The following is a 17,525-nucleotide window of genomic DNA, read 5'->3' on the forward strand; positions in this document are numbered from 1 at the left end:
GGTCTATGTCTGGACATCCCCATTTCCTTGTTATCATGCTGAAGACTTGTGGATCCAGCTTCCACTCGTGGGGATCCATGAGGTTTCTGCTTAGTTCGTCTGCCAGAGTATTTTCCTTTCCTGGCAGGAACTGCAGATGTACTTGGTAAGTCAAAGCTGTGTCCCACAAGGTCATGGCTAGTCTGCAAAGGGGGTTAGAATGTGTGCCCCCCTGCTTGTTTATATACCACATGGCCGTCGTGTTGTCTGTCTTTATCAATAGTTGTCCCGGATGAAGTAGGTCCTTGAAGGCTGTCAGGGCATTTTGAACAGCTAGCATCTCTTTTTGATTGATATGAAGATGCATTTGGTTTGAGGACCATGTGCCCTCTTCCTGCCATGTGGGCTCCCCAGGCATAATCTGATGCATTCGTTGTTAGTGTCTGCCTGGCTGGAGGTAATGTGAATGTCTGTCCCTTGTTTGGGTAACAAGCCTTTGCCCACCATCAAAACTCCTGTTGCAGGCAGGGAATGAGAGTAATGACTGTTTCCAGGCTGTGGCAATGTTGAGTCCAAACACTTTTTAGATACCATTGAAGTTTCCTCATATGCAGTCTTACGTATGGAATTAGTAAGATGCAGGATGCCATGAAGCCCAAACCATGCAGAATTTATCTTGCAGGTAACTGGGCCTTTGTTGCCAACATTTTGAAATAAGTAGTCAGTTGCCTTTGTTTGTCTGGCGTGAGATAAGCCATCTGGGAAGTTGTATTCAAGCTTGCACCCAGGAATGTTATCTCTTGTGAGGGTACTAGTTTTGATTTCTTTTTGTTGACTGTGTACCCTAGGCATGATAGAAGTCTTTATACAAACGCCAGATGTTGAAGAAGAATGTCCTTGTTCTCTGCTTGAATGAGACAGTCGTCCAAGTAAGGATATATTTGTATTCCTCTTTGTCTGCAAAATGCAATTACTGGTGCCAGGCACTTTGTGAAGACCCTGGGTGCAGTAGATAAGCCAAAGGGCAGTGCAGAGAATTGGTAATGCATTGAACCAGCCTTGAATCTTGGGTATCGTCTGCATGATTGATTGGAACATACAGGTATGCCTCTTTTAGGTCTAAAGTCACAAGCCAGGCATTCTTGCCCAACATGGGCAGAAGCTGCTGCAAGGTCAACATTTAGAATTTTGGAATATCCAGGAAAGTGTTCAGAATTGATAGGTCCAGTATAGGCCTCCAGTCCTTGCCCTTTCTGGGTACCAAGAACAGTCTTGAGTAAAATCCTTGTCCCTGCTCTTGGTCTGCTATTTGTTGAATGGCCCCCATGTCCATGAGAGGTGAGACTTGTTTTTGTGCCTCTGCCCATGATTTTTTGGCAGATCTGGCCAGCCATTTGCCTTTGGCAAAGTATGGAAATGGAACTTGTATCCTTGTGATACTATGTTTAGAACCCACTTGTCCTGGGTTATGATGTGCCAATTTTGAGCAAAAAGTGCTAATTTTCCCCCTAAGGGTGCTGCCAGAAGATAAGTGCTTGGTAGAGGCAGGGGGAAATCATTGGGACTGTTTTCTGTATGTTTGTAATCGATCCTCTTCAGCTTTGGAGGTAGAAGCACCCCACTGCTTGGGCCTATAAGAACCTTGCACCTGGAATCTGCCCCTAGGGCGTCTGGATCTGCCCCTTTGAGGTCTGTCTGACACAGGAAAGGACCAATTTTTTGTAGGCCAGTGTCTACTAAACCTAGGTGGCTGTACTTGTAAAAATCCTTTGACAGTTTGCATAGATTTATCTTTGTTCTCCATTTTCTTTAACACCTCTTCTGCCTTAACACTAAACAAAGCATCATGCTGTAAAGGAGCATCTAGTAATTTAACTTTAACATGATCAGGCAGATTTTGTTCCTTTAACCAAGCATGCCTCCTAATTACAGAACCCGTAACTGCAGCCCTGCAGGAGGCCTCCAAAGAATCAAAACCACATAGCTAAGTATGTTTTCCAACTTATTCTAATGCATACAATAAATCCTGCATTTCCTTGTGTTCTGTACATTCAGAATTTAACAATTTCTGTTTAAGCAATCCCATGACATGTTGCTGATACTTAAGCATATGAAACTGACAGTTTAAGGCCCTTACAGCCAAAGTTGCAGATGTGTAAACCTTTTTTCCCCATCTATCCAGTGCCCTTGAATCTCTGTCAGAGGGGGTTGGGTTTTTTGCAGTGGAAGCCTTAACTCCATTTGGACCCTGTGAAATAGTTTCTGAGTCAGCAGCAGGGTTTTTAAAAAGAAATTTGTGAAGAGTCAGAAACCCTGTAATATCTGTCAGGCTTAACAGGAGCTGGGGGTAAGGAGTCAGGGGTCAGACTAGACTCCGAAAACACATCATCTACAATGTCTAACACAGGTGGAATAACTACAGGCCTGTGCTGAGGTAGTAAAAGAAAATCCCTGAGCCTCTTTTTAGATTCTGAAAAATCTAACGGTCCTAAAGCCCTTACAAACCTAGTGATATTATCCCAAGTTGCCCCAATTCCCTGTGGTTAGGTGAGTGAAGTTCGCACAGGTAAGGGTCTATGGTAGTTACTACAGACTTCCTCTGTCCAGGAGGGACATGGGCACCATCACAGGAGTGAATATGTGGTCATCCATCCATTGATCTAGGTTGCATTTGAAGAGGGTCAGGAATGGGCTCTGTTTCACGTGAAATGGAAGCTTGTTCCAAAGTAGCGACAGTCCCTTGGAGATGCATCTATCTCTGCAGCATGACCTGTTCATGTCAGAGGCTAGGTTAAGATCTCTGGCATGAGCGACCCTCCTGCAGTTTGATTTACAAATATGGAGCATTTCCATAAGGGCTATGGTCAGAGACTGTCCTGTAAGCTAGGCACAGATCGTCCCTTAGCAGCCTGTAGGAGATGGAATACAGTGACATGGCTTTCAGTCATTCTGCATAAGACTTGGTTTGTGTAGCCTGTAATTTCTTGGTGAGAAGCTTCTGTGGTCTCTCCAGTTGTTGGAGCTGTCTAGTGAGGTTCATGCAAGAGAGGGCACTATACTCAGTTATTGGCCTGATCAGAGCAGAGCAGAATGTTATTATTAGACCTAGATGCAATGTCTTTACTTAAAAGACATGTCACATAGAAGGATTTCCTTGCTACTGTAGATACGTGGTGGTCAAAGCTCAGATTGCTATCAGCCTGAGTACCCAGATCACATACCACTGGCGATACTTTGGGGGGGGGGTGCTGTCTATAATGCAATTAGCAGAGATGTCAGCTTTCACAACGGGAATATGAATTTTTTTCTACATTTAGCTATAATATGTGGCTTTGGCACCAATCATTAGTCTGCATTAACCCTGTCAGCAGTATATTAACATTATTGGGGGACTCCGTGATTACTCCCAATTTGCAATATTCAGCGAACATGGTCAGTCACAGACTGCCCAAGTTTGCCTGGACTTCTAAGAAATTCTGAACAGTAACAGGCCTAGCACAGAACCCTATGGCTGGTGACTTTTCTTTTGCTAGAGGTGAAATCACCCACTTTGACAGATGTGTCCTGCCAGTGATCCAGTTGGCTACCCATCTGGTAATGTAGGGATTTAATTCACAATTAGGAGAGTTTCTCTATAAATACCAGAGTGAGGGACTGTGTAAAATGTCTTGGCTAGGTCAAGGTAGGCAATATGCACCGTGTTTCCCTCGTCCACGGCCTTGGCGTCTTTCTCAAAGTTGTCAACCATGTTTAACAGGCATGATCTACCTTTAATGAATCCGGACTGGGTTGGGTTCAGAGTTTGGAGATTATGGACCTTAATAACAGGGACACTGGTAATGATTCCTTCCATGGTCTTGCAGATGAGGCTAGTCAAGCTTATGGACCTATGACTTCCAGGGTCGGTTGACATTCCCCCTTTGTGCAGAGGGATTACTGTTGCAGTCCTCCATTCCAGTGGAACAATACCAATTTGCAGGTTGTGTTTAAACAGGGATCCAAGCAGATCTGCTACGTCATGTTTTAAGTTGTTTAAAAGGCAACCTGGGATGTTGTCTGGTCCCACTGATGCCATGCATTTGGCTTTGGAGGGTGCCGAGATGACCTGCTCTCTTGAGATAACAGGCTGAGGAACAGTGGAGGGTATACTTTGAGGGATGACTGGAGCAGACGGGGGGGGGGGGGGGTTAAGTTTGTTCCAAATCTGTCAACTATCAAGTTGGCTATTACCTCCGGTTGAGTATGGGTGGTGCCATCCACAACTAGTTTGGCGCATAGCTGGGTATTCCCTTTTAGATTTCTGGCATATTAAAGAGTGCCTTCTGATTATCCTTAGCTATGGAGGCTAGTTTTGCTTCATAATTAGCTATGGATGACTTGACAAGCTCTTTAATTTGTTTAAGCTAGAGAGGGATTTCTTCCTCTGCTGTGCCAGTTCCCTCTTGCTCTTGGACATTACTTTCTTTCTGTTGTTGGATAGCCTGTTTATACTAGGGGTCTACCAGGGTGGCTTGTTTGTTTTGGCAAGACATGGTTTTAATCCAGTCAGGTACACCTGATTCCATACAACTGCTTAAGTTAAGTTGTTATAGAGGGCATTGGTATACACCTCTGCACAGCAGTCCATGCTATCTGCATTTGAGGGGGCTTTGAAACTTCTTATACCATCACTAAGTAGAAGGTCATTTGTCTTTGAAACATTCTTAAGTGTTTTTGAGCTTGATGAGGTATTGAGTCTTACAATTACATTGAACAAGACTGATTTATGGTCTGATCTTTACCAGGAAGGACATTACACGGGGGGATGCAATGCTCTTCCATGTTAGTGAGTACTAAGCCAAGAACATCTCAGCCTCTTGTGGGTCTTCTAAATAGCTATTTCAGAGAATTTGCACTGACAAAGTCCAAGAACCCCTCAGCCAGCATGTTTGTGGTTGTGTATGCTTCCCAGTTAGCGGCAGGATAAGTAAAAATCACCCCATAAGTAAGGTGTTGGGCTATATGGCAAGCGACTCCAGTAAGCCCAGGTATGTGGTATGCTTCTCCTGTTTCAGGGTGGGGGACCTATAGACAGCTATGATGTGGTAGAGGGCTTTGCCTATAGTTAACTGGACATAGAGTAGCTTAAGAGTCATACTCTTTTACCAGTCTCAAGATGTACTTATCCTTAATGAAGATGGATACACCTCCTCCTTTGGTTCTTTCACACTCTGTGGTCTGAATGTATGGAAGGCACTGTAGCACAGCATAGCCAAGGTGCTTTCTGCACCTTTCAACCATGTCTCAGTGACTGCACAGATGTCAGCATCTTCCAAAGTGAGGAGTGCTTCCAGGGAGTGCAGCTTCTTGATTAGACTCCTAGCATTAAGCAGGAGTACCTTGAGTTTACCAAGAAAGGATTTTGTTATGTTGGGAGGTTGGTTATTTTGACATTGCCTAAAAAAGGCAGAAAGTACAGTTTTGTACCTACCATAAATGCAGATGTTCGAGTGCTAATACAGCTGCAGTCATAACAGATGGGTTCTCCTGCCGTCAGGCGGGTCCTCGGTTGGCCGAATTCCAAAGTCTAGGTCCGGCGTCGGTTGTCGTCGCTTCTTCCCTGATGTCAGTGCGCCAGGGGTATAAAAGAACCAGCCAACGCCATTTTCTTCAGTTTTTCTTGCCCCAGATGTCAGGTGCCCCCAGAAGGAAGGCAATACATAAATTTGTGTGATAAAGCAATGCAATATAATCAAAATACAGTAGTGCAAGCAAATACATCAAGAATGAATACCCCAATCAGGTTGCATGAGGAGGTGTTGGCCAATAGGCCTGTCCCAAGAGGGGAAGGAGGGAGGGAAACCTGGACTGCAGCTGTATTAGCACTCGAACATCTACATTTATGGTAGGTACAAAACTGTACTATGTTCATCGTGCATACAGCTGCAGTCATAACAGATGGGTAGAATCCCAAAGCTAAGAAAGGGGTGGTAGGCACTAGGTGGAACTAGGAGGAGCCAGAATGCCCTGCAAGACTGCAGCGGCAAAGCCCGCTCTAGATTTGGAGTATAATGGAAGGTGGTAGTGCTTGGAGAAGGTATGCACAGAACTCCAAGTGGCTGCTTCCAAAATATCTTTGGTAGGAACTCCTCTGAGAAAAGCTGCAGAGGTAGCCGTGGCCCTTGTGGAGTGAGATCTGATGCCTGTAGGTACAGTTTTGCCATGAAAAGAATAGCAAAAGCATATGCAGTGGGCTATCCATTTTGAGATGGTCTGTTTGGAAATTGGCTTTCCTTGAGCTCCTATAGCATAGGACACACAGAGCTGTTCTGATTTTCTGAAAGGCTTTGTTCTGTCCAAATAATAATGCAGTTGTCTGTGGATGTCCAAGGAATGTAGTAATCTCTCCCCTTTGTTTTGAGGATTAGGATAAAAGGTAGGTAAGTGTATAGCCTGATTCAAAGCTACCCTGGATACCACTTTTGGCATAAAGGACGGGTTGGTTCGTAAGGAAACTCTGTCCTGATGGAAGATGATGAAAGGCTGCACAGCCATGAGAGCTTGTAGTTCCGATACCCTACGAGCTGAGGTAATAGCCAGAAGGAAAGCTATTTTCCAGGACAAATATTGCAAATCTGATGAGGCAGCTGGCTCAAAAGGAGGCAAGGTCAGCTTTTCTAGAATGAAATTGAGATCCCAAGCAGGTATTGGTTGTTTCCTTGGGGGTTTTAGATTCTTAGCCCCTCTGAGGAACTGTCTTAAGAGGGGGTGAGAGAATAAGGGTGGATCAGTGTTGTATTCTGCAGAAATGGCTGAGGCATGGATTTTGATGGAGGAGAAAGAAAGTCCACTGCTTAGCAGCTCAGCTAGATACTGTAATATTTGAGGTATATTCAGTTTTCCAGGATTCTGGCCCTTTTTCTCATTCCAGACACAAAACAGTTTCCATTTTGCGGAGTAAGTTTTTCTAGTAGACGGCCTTCTGGCCTCCAAAATGACATCCTGCACCTCCTTGGAGAGTAGGGTCTGTTGTGATGCTAAAGAATCTTCCATGCGGCTAGATTGAGTGTTTTTAGATGACTGTGAAGAGTTTTGAAGCTGTGCTGAGTCAGAAGAAGAGGCATTAGAGGTAGGGTCCATGGTGGGAAATGCGTCAGGCTCCTCAGGAGTGGATACCAGTGTTGTCTTGGCCAGTCTGGAGCAATGAGAATCATCTTTGGTCTGTCTGCTCTGGTTTTTAATAGAACTTTGGGCAGCAGAGGAAGAGGTGGGAAGGCATAAACTGTCATTGATGTCCAACTGAAAGAGAGAGCATCCACTCTCCAGGCCTTTGGATGAAAAATCCTTGAGCAGAATTTTGTCAATTGGTGATTTTTGTGGGAGGCAAAGAGATCTATATCTGGCCTTCCCCATGCTTGAATTATCTCTGTAAAAACTTGAGGATGCAACTTCCATTTGTGTGGATCTGTCATATTTCTGCTTAGGTTGTCTGCCAGCGTGTTTTCCTTGCCTGGCAAGTACTGTGCTTGTAGTTCGATTTGTAAGTCCAGGGCCATGTTCCAAAGTGACATGGCCAGTCTGCATAGGGGGTATGAATGGGTTCCTCCCTGTTTGTTTATGTACCACATTACTGTGGTGTTGTCCGTCCTTATCAATAGTTGACCTGGTTGCAGAAGGTCTTTGAAAGCTATAATAGCATTTATTACTGCTAGCATTTCCTTTTGATTGATGTGTAGGTGCTTTTCTTTTTGGGACCATTTGCCCTGAATGCACCGATCTGTCATGTGCGCCCCCCAGGCATAGTCCGAGGTGTCTGTTGTGATGACTTGATTTGCTTGAGGCTTGCTGAATGGGAGACCTGTGTTTGTTTGGCATGCTTGAGCCCCCCACAGAAATTCCTTTTGAAGACATGGAATTAGTGGTATTATTGTTTCCAAACTGTGGCTGTGTTGAGACCATAGGTTTTTCAGGTACCATTGAAGTTTCCTCATATGCAGCTTTGCACATGGGATTAGTAAGATGCAAGATGCCATGAATCCCAGAGCCTGCAGGATTTTCCTTGCAGTCAGCCTGGTGCAATTTGCTAGTGTTATGAAGTATTGAGTTAGTTGCCCCTGCTTCTCTGGCGTGAGATAGGCCATCTGGGTGTTTGTGTCCAAGTTGGCACCCAGGAAAATTATTTTCCGAGAGGGTATTAGCCTTGATTTCTTTTTGTTGACTGTGTATCCCAGAGAATTCAACAACATTATTACATAAGCCAAATGTTTCAGAAGAATGTGCTTGCTGTCCGCTTGGATCAGGCAGTCGTCGAAATAGGGGTATATTTGTATCCCTTGAAGTCTGCAGTAGGCAATTACTGATGCCAGGCATTTCGTGAATACTCTGGGCGCAGTAGATAAGCCAAAGGGCAATGCAGAGAATTGATAATGGGTTGAACCTGCAAGAAATCTGAGGTATCTTCTGCAATTTTGTCTGATTGGGACATGCAGGTATGCCTCCTTGAGGCCCAATGTTACCAGCCAAGACTCCTTGCCCAGCATGGGAAGAAGCTGCTGTAGAGTGAGCATCTTGAATTTTGGTACGAGCAGAAATGTGTTTAGGATGGATAGGTCCAAAATAGGTCTCCAATCTTTTCCTTCCTTGGTACCAGGAATAGTCTGGAATAAAACCTTGACCTTGTTCGATGCGTAGGTACCTCTTGAATAGCTTTCATGTCTATGAGATCTGAAATTTGTCTTTGTGCCTCTGCCCTTTGATTGTGTGGCAGGTTTGGCATGCCTCTCATTTTGGAAGGGTGTGAAAATGGAATCTGTAGCCTCTGTTTATAATGTCCAGGATCCATTTGTCTTTTGTGACAATATGCCAATTTTTTGAAAATAATGCCAGTTTTCCGCCTAAGGGTGCTGCCATTTGAGTCTTGCTTGGCATGCAAAGGGGAAAGTCATTGGGCTTGCTTTCTGAATGGTTGCGAGTTATCCTCACCACCTCTTTGTGTAGGAGCTTGCCATTGTCTGCCTCTAAACGATCCTTGGGATTGCCCTCTGCCCCTCTGTATCTACCTCTTTGGGGTCTGTCCGTGGCTGGAAAGGACCAATTTTTGGAAGGCCAATTTCTACTGAAACGTGGGGGTTGTACCTGTAGAAAATCCTTCACTGTTTGCATTGATTTAGCCTTTTCCTCCATTTTCCTTAATACCTCCTCAGCATTAGCACCAAATAATACATCCTTTTGTAGAGGGGCATCTAGTAATTTAGCTTTGACATGATCTGGTAAGGTTTGTTCCTTGAGCCAGGCATGTCTACGTATGACTGATCCTGTAACAGCAGCTCTACATGAGGCCTCTAGAGCATCAAAACCACATTGTAAGGTAAGTTTACCCACTTGTTCTGCACTATGCATCAAATCCTGCAACTCCTTCAAGTCTGGTTGTTCAGGTTGTGACATTTTACTTCTCAATTGTGATAACAATAACTGTTGGTACTTTAGCATATGGAACTGACAGTTTAATGCCCTCATGGTTAAGGTGGCCGAGGTATATACCTTTTTTCCCCACCTTTCTAAGGATCTGGAATCTCTCTCGGAAGGTAATGGATTTTTAGCAGTGGAGGCCTTAATTCCCTTGGGGCCCTGTGAGATAGTTTCTGGGTCAGCAGCATGGCTTTTGTATAGAAATTGGTGTGAGTCAGGAACCCTGTAGTATCTGTCAGGCTTGACTGGAGCTGGAGGTAGAGAATCCGGGTTAAGGCAGGCCTCCGAGTACACATCATCTAGTATGTCCAAGACAGGAGGTATAGCTAGAGGCCTGAGCTGAGGTAGCAAGAGAAATTCCCTAAGCCTTTTCTTGGAATCTGAATAATCTTGGCCTTCCCAGGGAAGTGTTCCCTTAAGGTATGCAAAGTTTCCCCAAATGAGTAATCCTCTGGGGGGGATACAGAGGGAATGGACTCCTCTGCATCAGAGTCTTCAAAAGGGGAGTAAGAATGTTCCTGTCCATCAGAGTGCTCTGATATAATGGAGCCCTGATCAGAGGAGGGGGATTCTTCCTCCACTCTGAGCCTTTTGTCCGGGGGGGGTTGAGAACCCCTGATAAGAGTAATTAGATCCTCAGCCATCTTAAGCATCTGTTTTTTAGGCATGGGGCCTGGAGATGGGCCCTGTGTAGCTTGTCTCTTAGAATGCATGGCTGCTTTAGACTTGGTGAAAGCCTTGATGGAAAAAGAAGAGGAAGGTCTGAAGACACCTTGAGAGGAGGTAGACCTGTCCACATTTTGAGATTCAACGCCAAGAGTGGCTTCGGTATCTGTAGTCGGGGTGTGGGCTGAGGAGCCTGCGACCTCGGGCACAGGAGACACCGCCAATGAAGTGTCGTCGGTAGTCAGGGGGCTGCGTAGGCGCCTCGCTGAGAATCGGACCACGTGTAGTCGGCTTTGGCGTGGTGTCGGTAGAGGCCGCGGACCTCATGTGTCGGTCCTTATCTTTGCATTTTTTAGACAAAACTGGAGTCGGAGTATCCGACGACATAATATAGTTAAATGTTTTGCCAAAATAATGCTGGGCGAACTCCGCCCGACGCTTAATGGTGCGTTTGTTGAATGTAGCACAAAAGCGACAGACCGAGACGTCGTGGTCTGGGCCTAAACAAGGAATACAGAGGGAATGGAAATCCTTATGCGGTATTTGCTTCCCACATGAAATACAATTATTAACTTTGTCTGACATCGGTCTGAAGCAAGAAAAGTTTCCCCAATGGGGTACTTAGCTTTCAAGAAGACTTCGGTTGCAAAATTTTCGTAATTTCAGGAGCTGGCCGACCGGCACTTGCGAACTGCTTCTGCTTCGGGCACCGCTCGACAAGAAAGACTGAAGAAAATGGCGTTGGCTGGTTCTTTTATACCCCTGGCGCACTTACGTCACAGAAGAAGCGATAACGACCGACGCCGGACCTAGACTTTGGAATTCGGCCGACCGAGGACCCACCTGACGGCAGGAGAACCCATCTGTTATGACTGCAGCTGTATGCACGATGAACATCAGGGGTGGCAAATGCCTTTGCTAACATCTGAAAGCCTAGAGGAGACAGGTGCAGGCAATCTCTGGCAAAGCAGTGTAGCCTGCTGACCATGTCTTCTCAGGCTGACAGATATTGGATCCCCTTGGACTGACACCAAAAGCTAAGCCATTTTTTTTGCTTGTATTGTGGCATCATCCTTGGAGAAGGTAGAATGCTGCTTAAGGCTAGACTTATACTTGCTTGTCACAAAATCTGAAAACTCAGTCATGTCTTGAGACAATCCAGTGAGGTTCATCTCAAGTTATTTACCCCATATGGACTATGACGGAGTCATACTGGTACTTGTTGAGTGACTTGATGGATCCTGGCACCTGACAGGCAGCTAACCGTAACCTGCTTTATATTCAATCTGGTAAGGGGAACATCCATGTGTCTCACAATGGAGTCACCTATGACCAGTACATTAGGTTTTGTGGTGTTACTCCTTATGTGCTTATTTGTTGAGACAGTGGTATGTGTGTGTGTTATTATGTGCTGTGATTGTATTTTGCATTGTTATATGTGTAAGTGGTTTCTGTTTGGGAGGCCTCATCTTTTGGTAAGTTACTAGTGAGTACCTTCGAATATGTGGGTTTATGTGTCATGTCATTAGTGTCTGAAGTGTGTGTGCGCTGAAAATCTGTTTGGCAATTGATCTGTCCTTATGTGAGAGTCTTGCCTCCAATTTCATAGTGCAACTACACCTCTCACATAAAGTATTTGTTTCAGGAGTAAGTGGTTGTCAGTATGCATGAGACAATTGCTTCATTGTCTCAGGATGCCAATATCTATCAGGCTGGCCACAGAGATGATAGGAAACTGTCCGTTTATTGATAGCAGGTTCTTACTGCATGATTTATTAGGGAAGGAAAATGGTTAATTTGACAGGACTGTGCTGGTAGCACCGAGACTACAAGAGGGACCTATACTTTGTATAGGCTAAAGTTGATCAATACGGCAACTCTGCTCAGTATGCAACTAAGCTGCTCCAAGAGCAGCAGGAAAGCTTGGAAGTGTTTCAATGACAGCTGTTAGGAAGGCCTTGAGGGAGGACATTTTCTTATCAGTGTGGTGCAGTTCAATGCCAAGATCATGAGCATTTGCCAGATACAAGTTTGTATTTTATAGGCCAACAGCTTGAGTAGATAGGAGATGGACACCATTTAAAAATTAACTACATGGCAGGTAGAATAAGTCTTAGCCTATATGCTAAAGCCCTGATGAGAGTGCAAGCTGACCTTGGCAAAACAGGTGGGACCTTCTTCCATCTTCTTCCAAGTTCACACACATTGGGCCCCTTCAGAATGACACCAATAACAAAGCCAATTACTGAAGTCAATTACCTTTTGCTTATATTGTGGTATAATTCTCGCTGATTGCAGCTTACTGCACATGACTCGTTTCTTTTTAGTCTTAAAGCCATAGTCAGATGGCTCCATCTTCTACATCTTCATATAATCTAAGAAGGTGCATCACAAGACATTCACACTTGCATAAACACTGACCATGTCATACTCGCACTTTGGGTGAAGGAACCTGGCAGCCTTGATGAACTAGTCATTTTCTAGCACCTGAGAGGCAGCTGTTACCCTGTCTTTGTTCATCCTTGAGCAATGCATCCCTGTGCTGAATTAGAGAGTCACCTCCAAAAAGTATATTAACATGGCAAGTGAACTGCTATTGTGGCATGAAAGGCTTAACCAGACTACTAATGATGACTCTTGTCTGTTAAGGTGGTATCGGAAGGAACTGTTTTTCTGTGGTGTGGAGTGAGTGTTACCATGTTGTTGAGGTATGGCTGTGAAGCACAAGTCTACAGTACTGCACCTAGGAAGTTTGTGGTTTTGGCCTGTCTTGCCATGTACAGGTATTGTGTTAGTATGGTACTGATACCTAGCTTGTGTGAGAGGTTGCTTCTAGCTGCAGTAAGTACTTATCTCATGAGTGGACTCATTCTGTGGTAACAGCAAATGGCTGCCAGTAAGCAAGTGGCTGTTTATGCACTGCCTCAGGGTGCCTAGTGCTAGACGATTGATAACAGAAGAAGCTAAGACAGACTGAGGGCCTGTGGCTGATCTAGAGATATCAGGAACACATGTTATGTAAAGGTATGGAATGTGATGACCCCTGGTCTATCTAAGGTTGAGGGTGTATGGCATGATATATCAGTGTGCAAAACAGTACAACAGTACAATACAGTAATTGCATGCCATAGGGCAGCAAAAGCAGTTATAGGACAGTGCGACTCTGTACAGTGTAACAAAATACAGTACAGTATTATAAGGATTACATGAACAGTAAGTATGAATGCTGAAGCACAATAAACCAAAATTATTGGAGTCATATGCATCATAAAAGTGCATGAGCAGCAGACAAGAATATTCCAATAAAGCACCTGAGCAAAGTCTATTAAAAATACACAAGGCATGTTGAGTTATGAATTCTAGGGGATGGTAACCACTCCTGAACAGGTGGAAATTACTGACATTTTAAGAACAATTATGGTTTAATTTCTCCAAGTCATTTGGTTTTCTAATACCATGACTGGAACGGACTCTATTCCACATTAAGGGTAGGATTAAACTTCATTAAATTAGTATAGCTCCAGTCTTTGGTGTTATCCAAAAGTGCTCTTTGCAGCACTCGCAGTGTGCCCTGAACTGACTCCTCCTGTTATTCATAAAGAGTTACATTTATCAGTAGCATATCTAAATATGACTACAAATTCTTCTTATTAGACTTGTTACTCCATCTGCTAATGTTGGAACTGTCTGGGTATCCTTATTCCACATTCCTCTCATTTTGCCTGTAAATCCTGGTATTCTTAGGATTTTGTTTCTCTCTCTCTCTCGCTGTACACAATACACTATAGTCACTGGGTGTAGCAGTTTCAATGAGGAATGCTACTTTTGTCTTTTTCGTGGACTACTACATCTGGCTTTCTTGCATCTATTTTCTGAACTGTTGGTAATGGGTGATCCCGTGTGATATAAACTTTTTTTTGGGGGGGGGGGGGGTAGCTATGACAAGCAACTACAAGCTTTTAAAAAAGAAAATGTAAACCAGAAAAGTTTTGCCCTCTGTAGATGATGATATTCAGCTGACAAAGAAGTTAAACATAATGGAAGCTAGGGTACCCCAAAATTTTCATGGACTAAATTTTTTAATAGATAGCTTACCTGTCACATGCATAAGGACAGGTCATCAGTCTTAAGACTGCATACTCCAGAAGTAAACAAATTGAGTCAGAAGTCCTGCGAATACTTTCTAGATGTCATAACAGGTATGGCAGGTGACTACAGAGCGCATGCATTTATAGACTGTGACTACAGTAAAGTTAGAAAGGGAATTACCATACAGTAGGCTGTTATCTGGTACATGGGTTATAGTTGCATGCTCTCACCAATACGTCTGTAAATCTTTAACTATGTCTGAATGCAGCTTAAAGAATAAGAATGCACTCTCTTTTTAATTGCAGTTCTGTATAACAAGATTACTTAATTTTTATACTACTGTCTAGCTCAATGAAAACATGTTGAGCAGATGATTTTCTTTACACAACCCTTATTAATACCAAACTGCGTACTTAAGCATTCATTCAGCTGCATCTCCCAAGACAGAGACATTCACTTTTTTTCAGGAAGAGTAGAACCAGCTGAATGGAAGAAGAGTGTTGGTTAAGAATACTGTAATACAGATAAGAACTGTATCCAAAAGAAAGAATCATATCCAAAAGATTTTTGTCAATGTCACTAAAGAGGTGTTGGACAAGAGATTACACATCAGAAACCAAATGGTCACTTCACAGATGTTGGAGATGGAGACAGTTTTAAGAAAAGCACTGAAAGTAGTCATGCTTATAGTAGAGTGGCCTTTAACAATCACAAGAGTCTTCAAGGCATGCATGTCCCTTCCTCCTAGCAACAAAGACAAACAGATGTTGTGGCTCCAAGAATAAGTTTTTACCTTACATAAAGCCCGAGATGGCAAAGCACATCCAGAATTAAAATGTCCTTCTTACCCTTTCTCTCATGATTTCTGCCCCACCTCAGAAAACAAGGAAGCAAATGGTCTGCTTCAAGGTCACTTCAGAAACAGTTTTTGGGCGGAAATATGACTTAATCCCAAGCGGTTCATTCCTGATGTCCCACATCCCTGTGTTTTTTGGTAAGTTACCATCGAACTTTTACAGGCATGAAAAATGGATTACACTGAACCATTGCAACGGCAAATGTATGTTAGCAAGGGCATAACGATATGGCATCTGCAATTTGCACAATACAGTCTTTTGTACGTAATTCACTGCCTAACAGTAAGCAGCCCATCAAAACAAAGACAGATGACTCTTCTAGAATCTAAAACAGAAAAAATAAGTAAAGAGCCTTACTGTGGAGAAGGAAAGTATTTACATTTTTTTTCAAATACTCAGTCTTTACCCCCTCATCTGCCATACCTGTGACTGGCATGTTTTTTGTTTTTTTTTCCAAGTTAGATACTAGTGTTACAGACTGTTTCCTTACCTCTCTGTCTGTAATTTGGACAGCTTGGAAAAGCATTACAAAATGGATGAATTTTATGATTGGGTCTCCTGTCATAATCCTGTACTATGTGTTGCCAACATTGATGCCAAGATTCGCCTCTTCACATTTGTTCTTGAGTTGAGTTTCTTGGCATCCACATCTCAAACACAACAATACGGTTACGATTGGAGACCTGATCATAATCCATATCGTTTGCACAAAGCCAGTAACACTGCTTTTGTTTCAGTAACAAAGACTGACTTCTCTTCAAACATCTTTACAAATATATTCTCTCTAAGCAAAATAGTGGGATGCAGACTAAGGCTCACCTCTAGAGTGTTTTCCAGGAAATCTCTTTGGTGACAACTCCTCAAAGGAATGTGCTGATGTATGCACTGCACTCTCTAAACCATTACCACTGACACTGCCATTTACAGCCTCCACTCTCTGTGAGACCTGCAAAAATGTACAAAGGATCAGTTAATGTTAATGCACTCTGTGAAACTAAATACCAGTTCTCCAAAAATCCCAACAATTCATTTGTACATTATCACAGAACAGCAAGTCAAGAAAATTTACACATCAAAAGACCTCACTAGTGTGAATTCTGCTCCTTCAGAACATGCCAAATCACTACACAATTTGAACAGAGACAGCAATTAGCTTCAAGCATGACATTTGTAACAAAATGGTTATGCACACCATCACAGCCTGCAGAAAAGATACCCACAAGTATGTACATTACAAGTACTTTACAAAGTTAAGGCTGCTCTTAGACTTTGTATGGTGCACTTTATTCCTTCATGGGACTGGCAATTCTACAAACTCTACCAGATGTAAACAGTGCTACAGTCTTAAATGTTTTATATTTGCCAAAAATGAAAACAGACCTACATTGATACATACACTCACACATTACTGCTTTTCTTACATACTTCTGGAAACTAATTCTACACATGTGGAATTTTTACATACAACTTAAGGGCTTGAAAACATCAGGGTTACATATTTTTTGCTTGCAGAAGTTCTCTCTGGAATTTCAAGTGACATATCTCCAGCATGCAATAATGAAGTCTGCAGCAGAGTGTGAAGTGGTTAGGATAAAACTCAACACCTCCATATCAGAAGTCAAGGTTCCTTTATAGAAAAACAGTAGGCTACTCTCTATAGTCAAGGAAAAACAGCTATTCTCAGGTCGAAGAATTTACCCATCTTAGGTTTTGCTCCAGAGTGAAGGTGGAAAGTATCAGGAGATTCAGTGGATGCTGGCAGTAATGCAGGCCTTGTAGTAGACTATGCTGGTGAACCAAGATCACAGTCATAGCATAAAGCTCTGAATTTAGCAGTCAGGCTATGCCATCATCCTCACCTATGGTCATCAGATTTGAGAAGTGACTGAAATAAGATCACAGATACAAGCAGCAGAAATTAAGTTCCTTCACAGGGTAGATGGGTGCGCTCTCAATGACAAAGTAAAGAGCCAGGTAATTTGGAAAGATATAGGAGTACAGGTGAAAATGAGTCAGATGGTTTGCGTACCCTATGAAGATGCCCCTCCCCCCCACGAACTTCCAGTAAAAGTTGTACCATGCACAGCCTATTGACAGGAGACAACAAAGCAGATTGGGGATATGAAGGAAGGATGTTCTCTCCCAGACTGCCCAAGAAAACATGGGAATCCCATAGGGCATGTTACAGATTCTTACTAAAGATATGGGATGTTTGGTCTACCTTGCTCAGTCCTACTGCTACAATCTTCACCAGGTTAAGTGGTTTCGAAAAATGGATAGACAGAGAAATGGAAGTATGTACAAGATAAAGTTAAGGACTGCAAATAGTAACATTTATAACAATAACAATTAAATCTCCATCAAGAGACTGCCAGCACACTTAATTGGGTTTCTACAAAGTTCCTTAAGAACCTGTATTTAGTGATCATTCATCACTGTTTGTAGTCAGGGCATGCATCCTAATTACTGCAGGGAGACTACAATGCA

The 17,525-nt window shown here is 43.2% G+C and overlaps 1 protein-coding gene across 1 annotated transcript in view; it reads right to left on the reverse strand.

Annotated features, from left to right (window-relative positions):
• ZCCHC14 (zinc finger CCHC-type containing 14) overlaps positions 1–17,525 on the reverse strand; it is a 1,045,305-nt gene that overhangs the window by 600,153 nt on the left and 427,627 nt on the right. The window contains exon 2 of the mRNA XM_044081530.1: positions 15,858–15,984. Within this exon, the coding sequence (XP_043937465.1) occupies positions 15,858–15,984 (127 nt within the window). The remainder of the gene's footprint in view (positions 1–15,857; positions 15,985–17,525) is intronic.

Source organism: Protopterus annectens, chromosome 8.part0 (genome assembly GCF_019279795.1).
Source record: "Protopterus annectens isolate FY-2018-M chromosome 8.part0, PAN1.0, whole genome shotgun sequence".
Classification (NCBI taxonomy): domain Eukaryota; kingdom Metazoa; phylum Chordata; order Ceratodontiformes; family Protopteridae; genus Protopterus; species Protopterus annectens.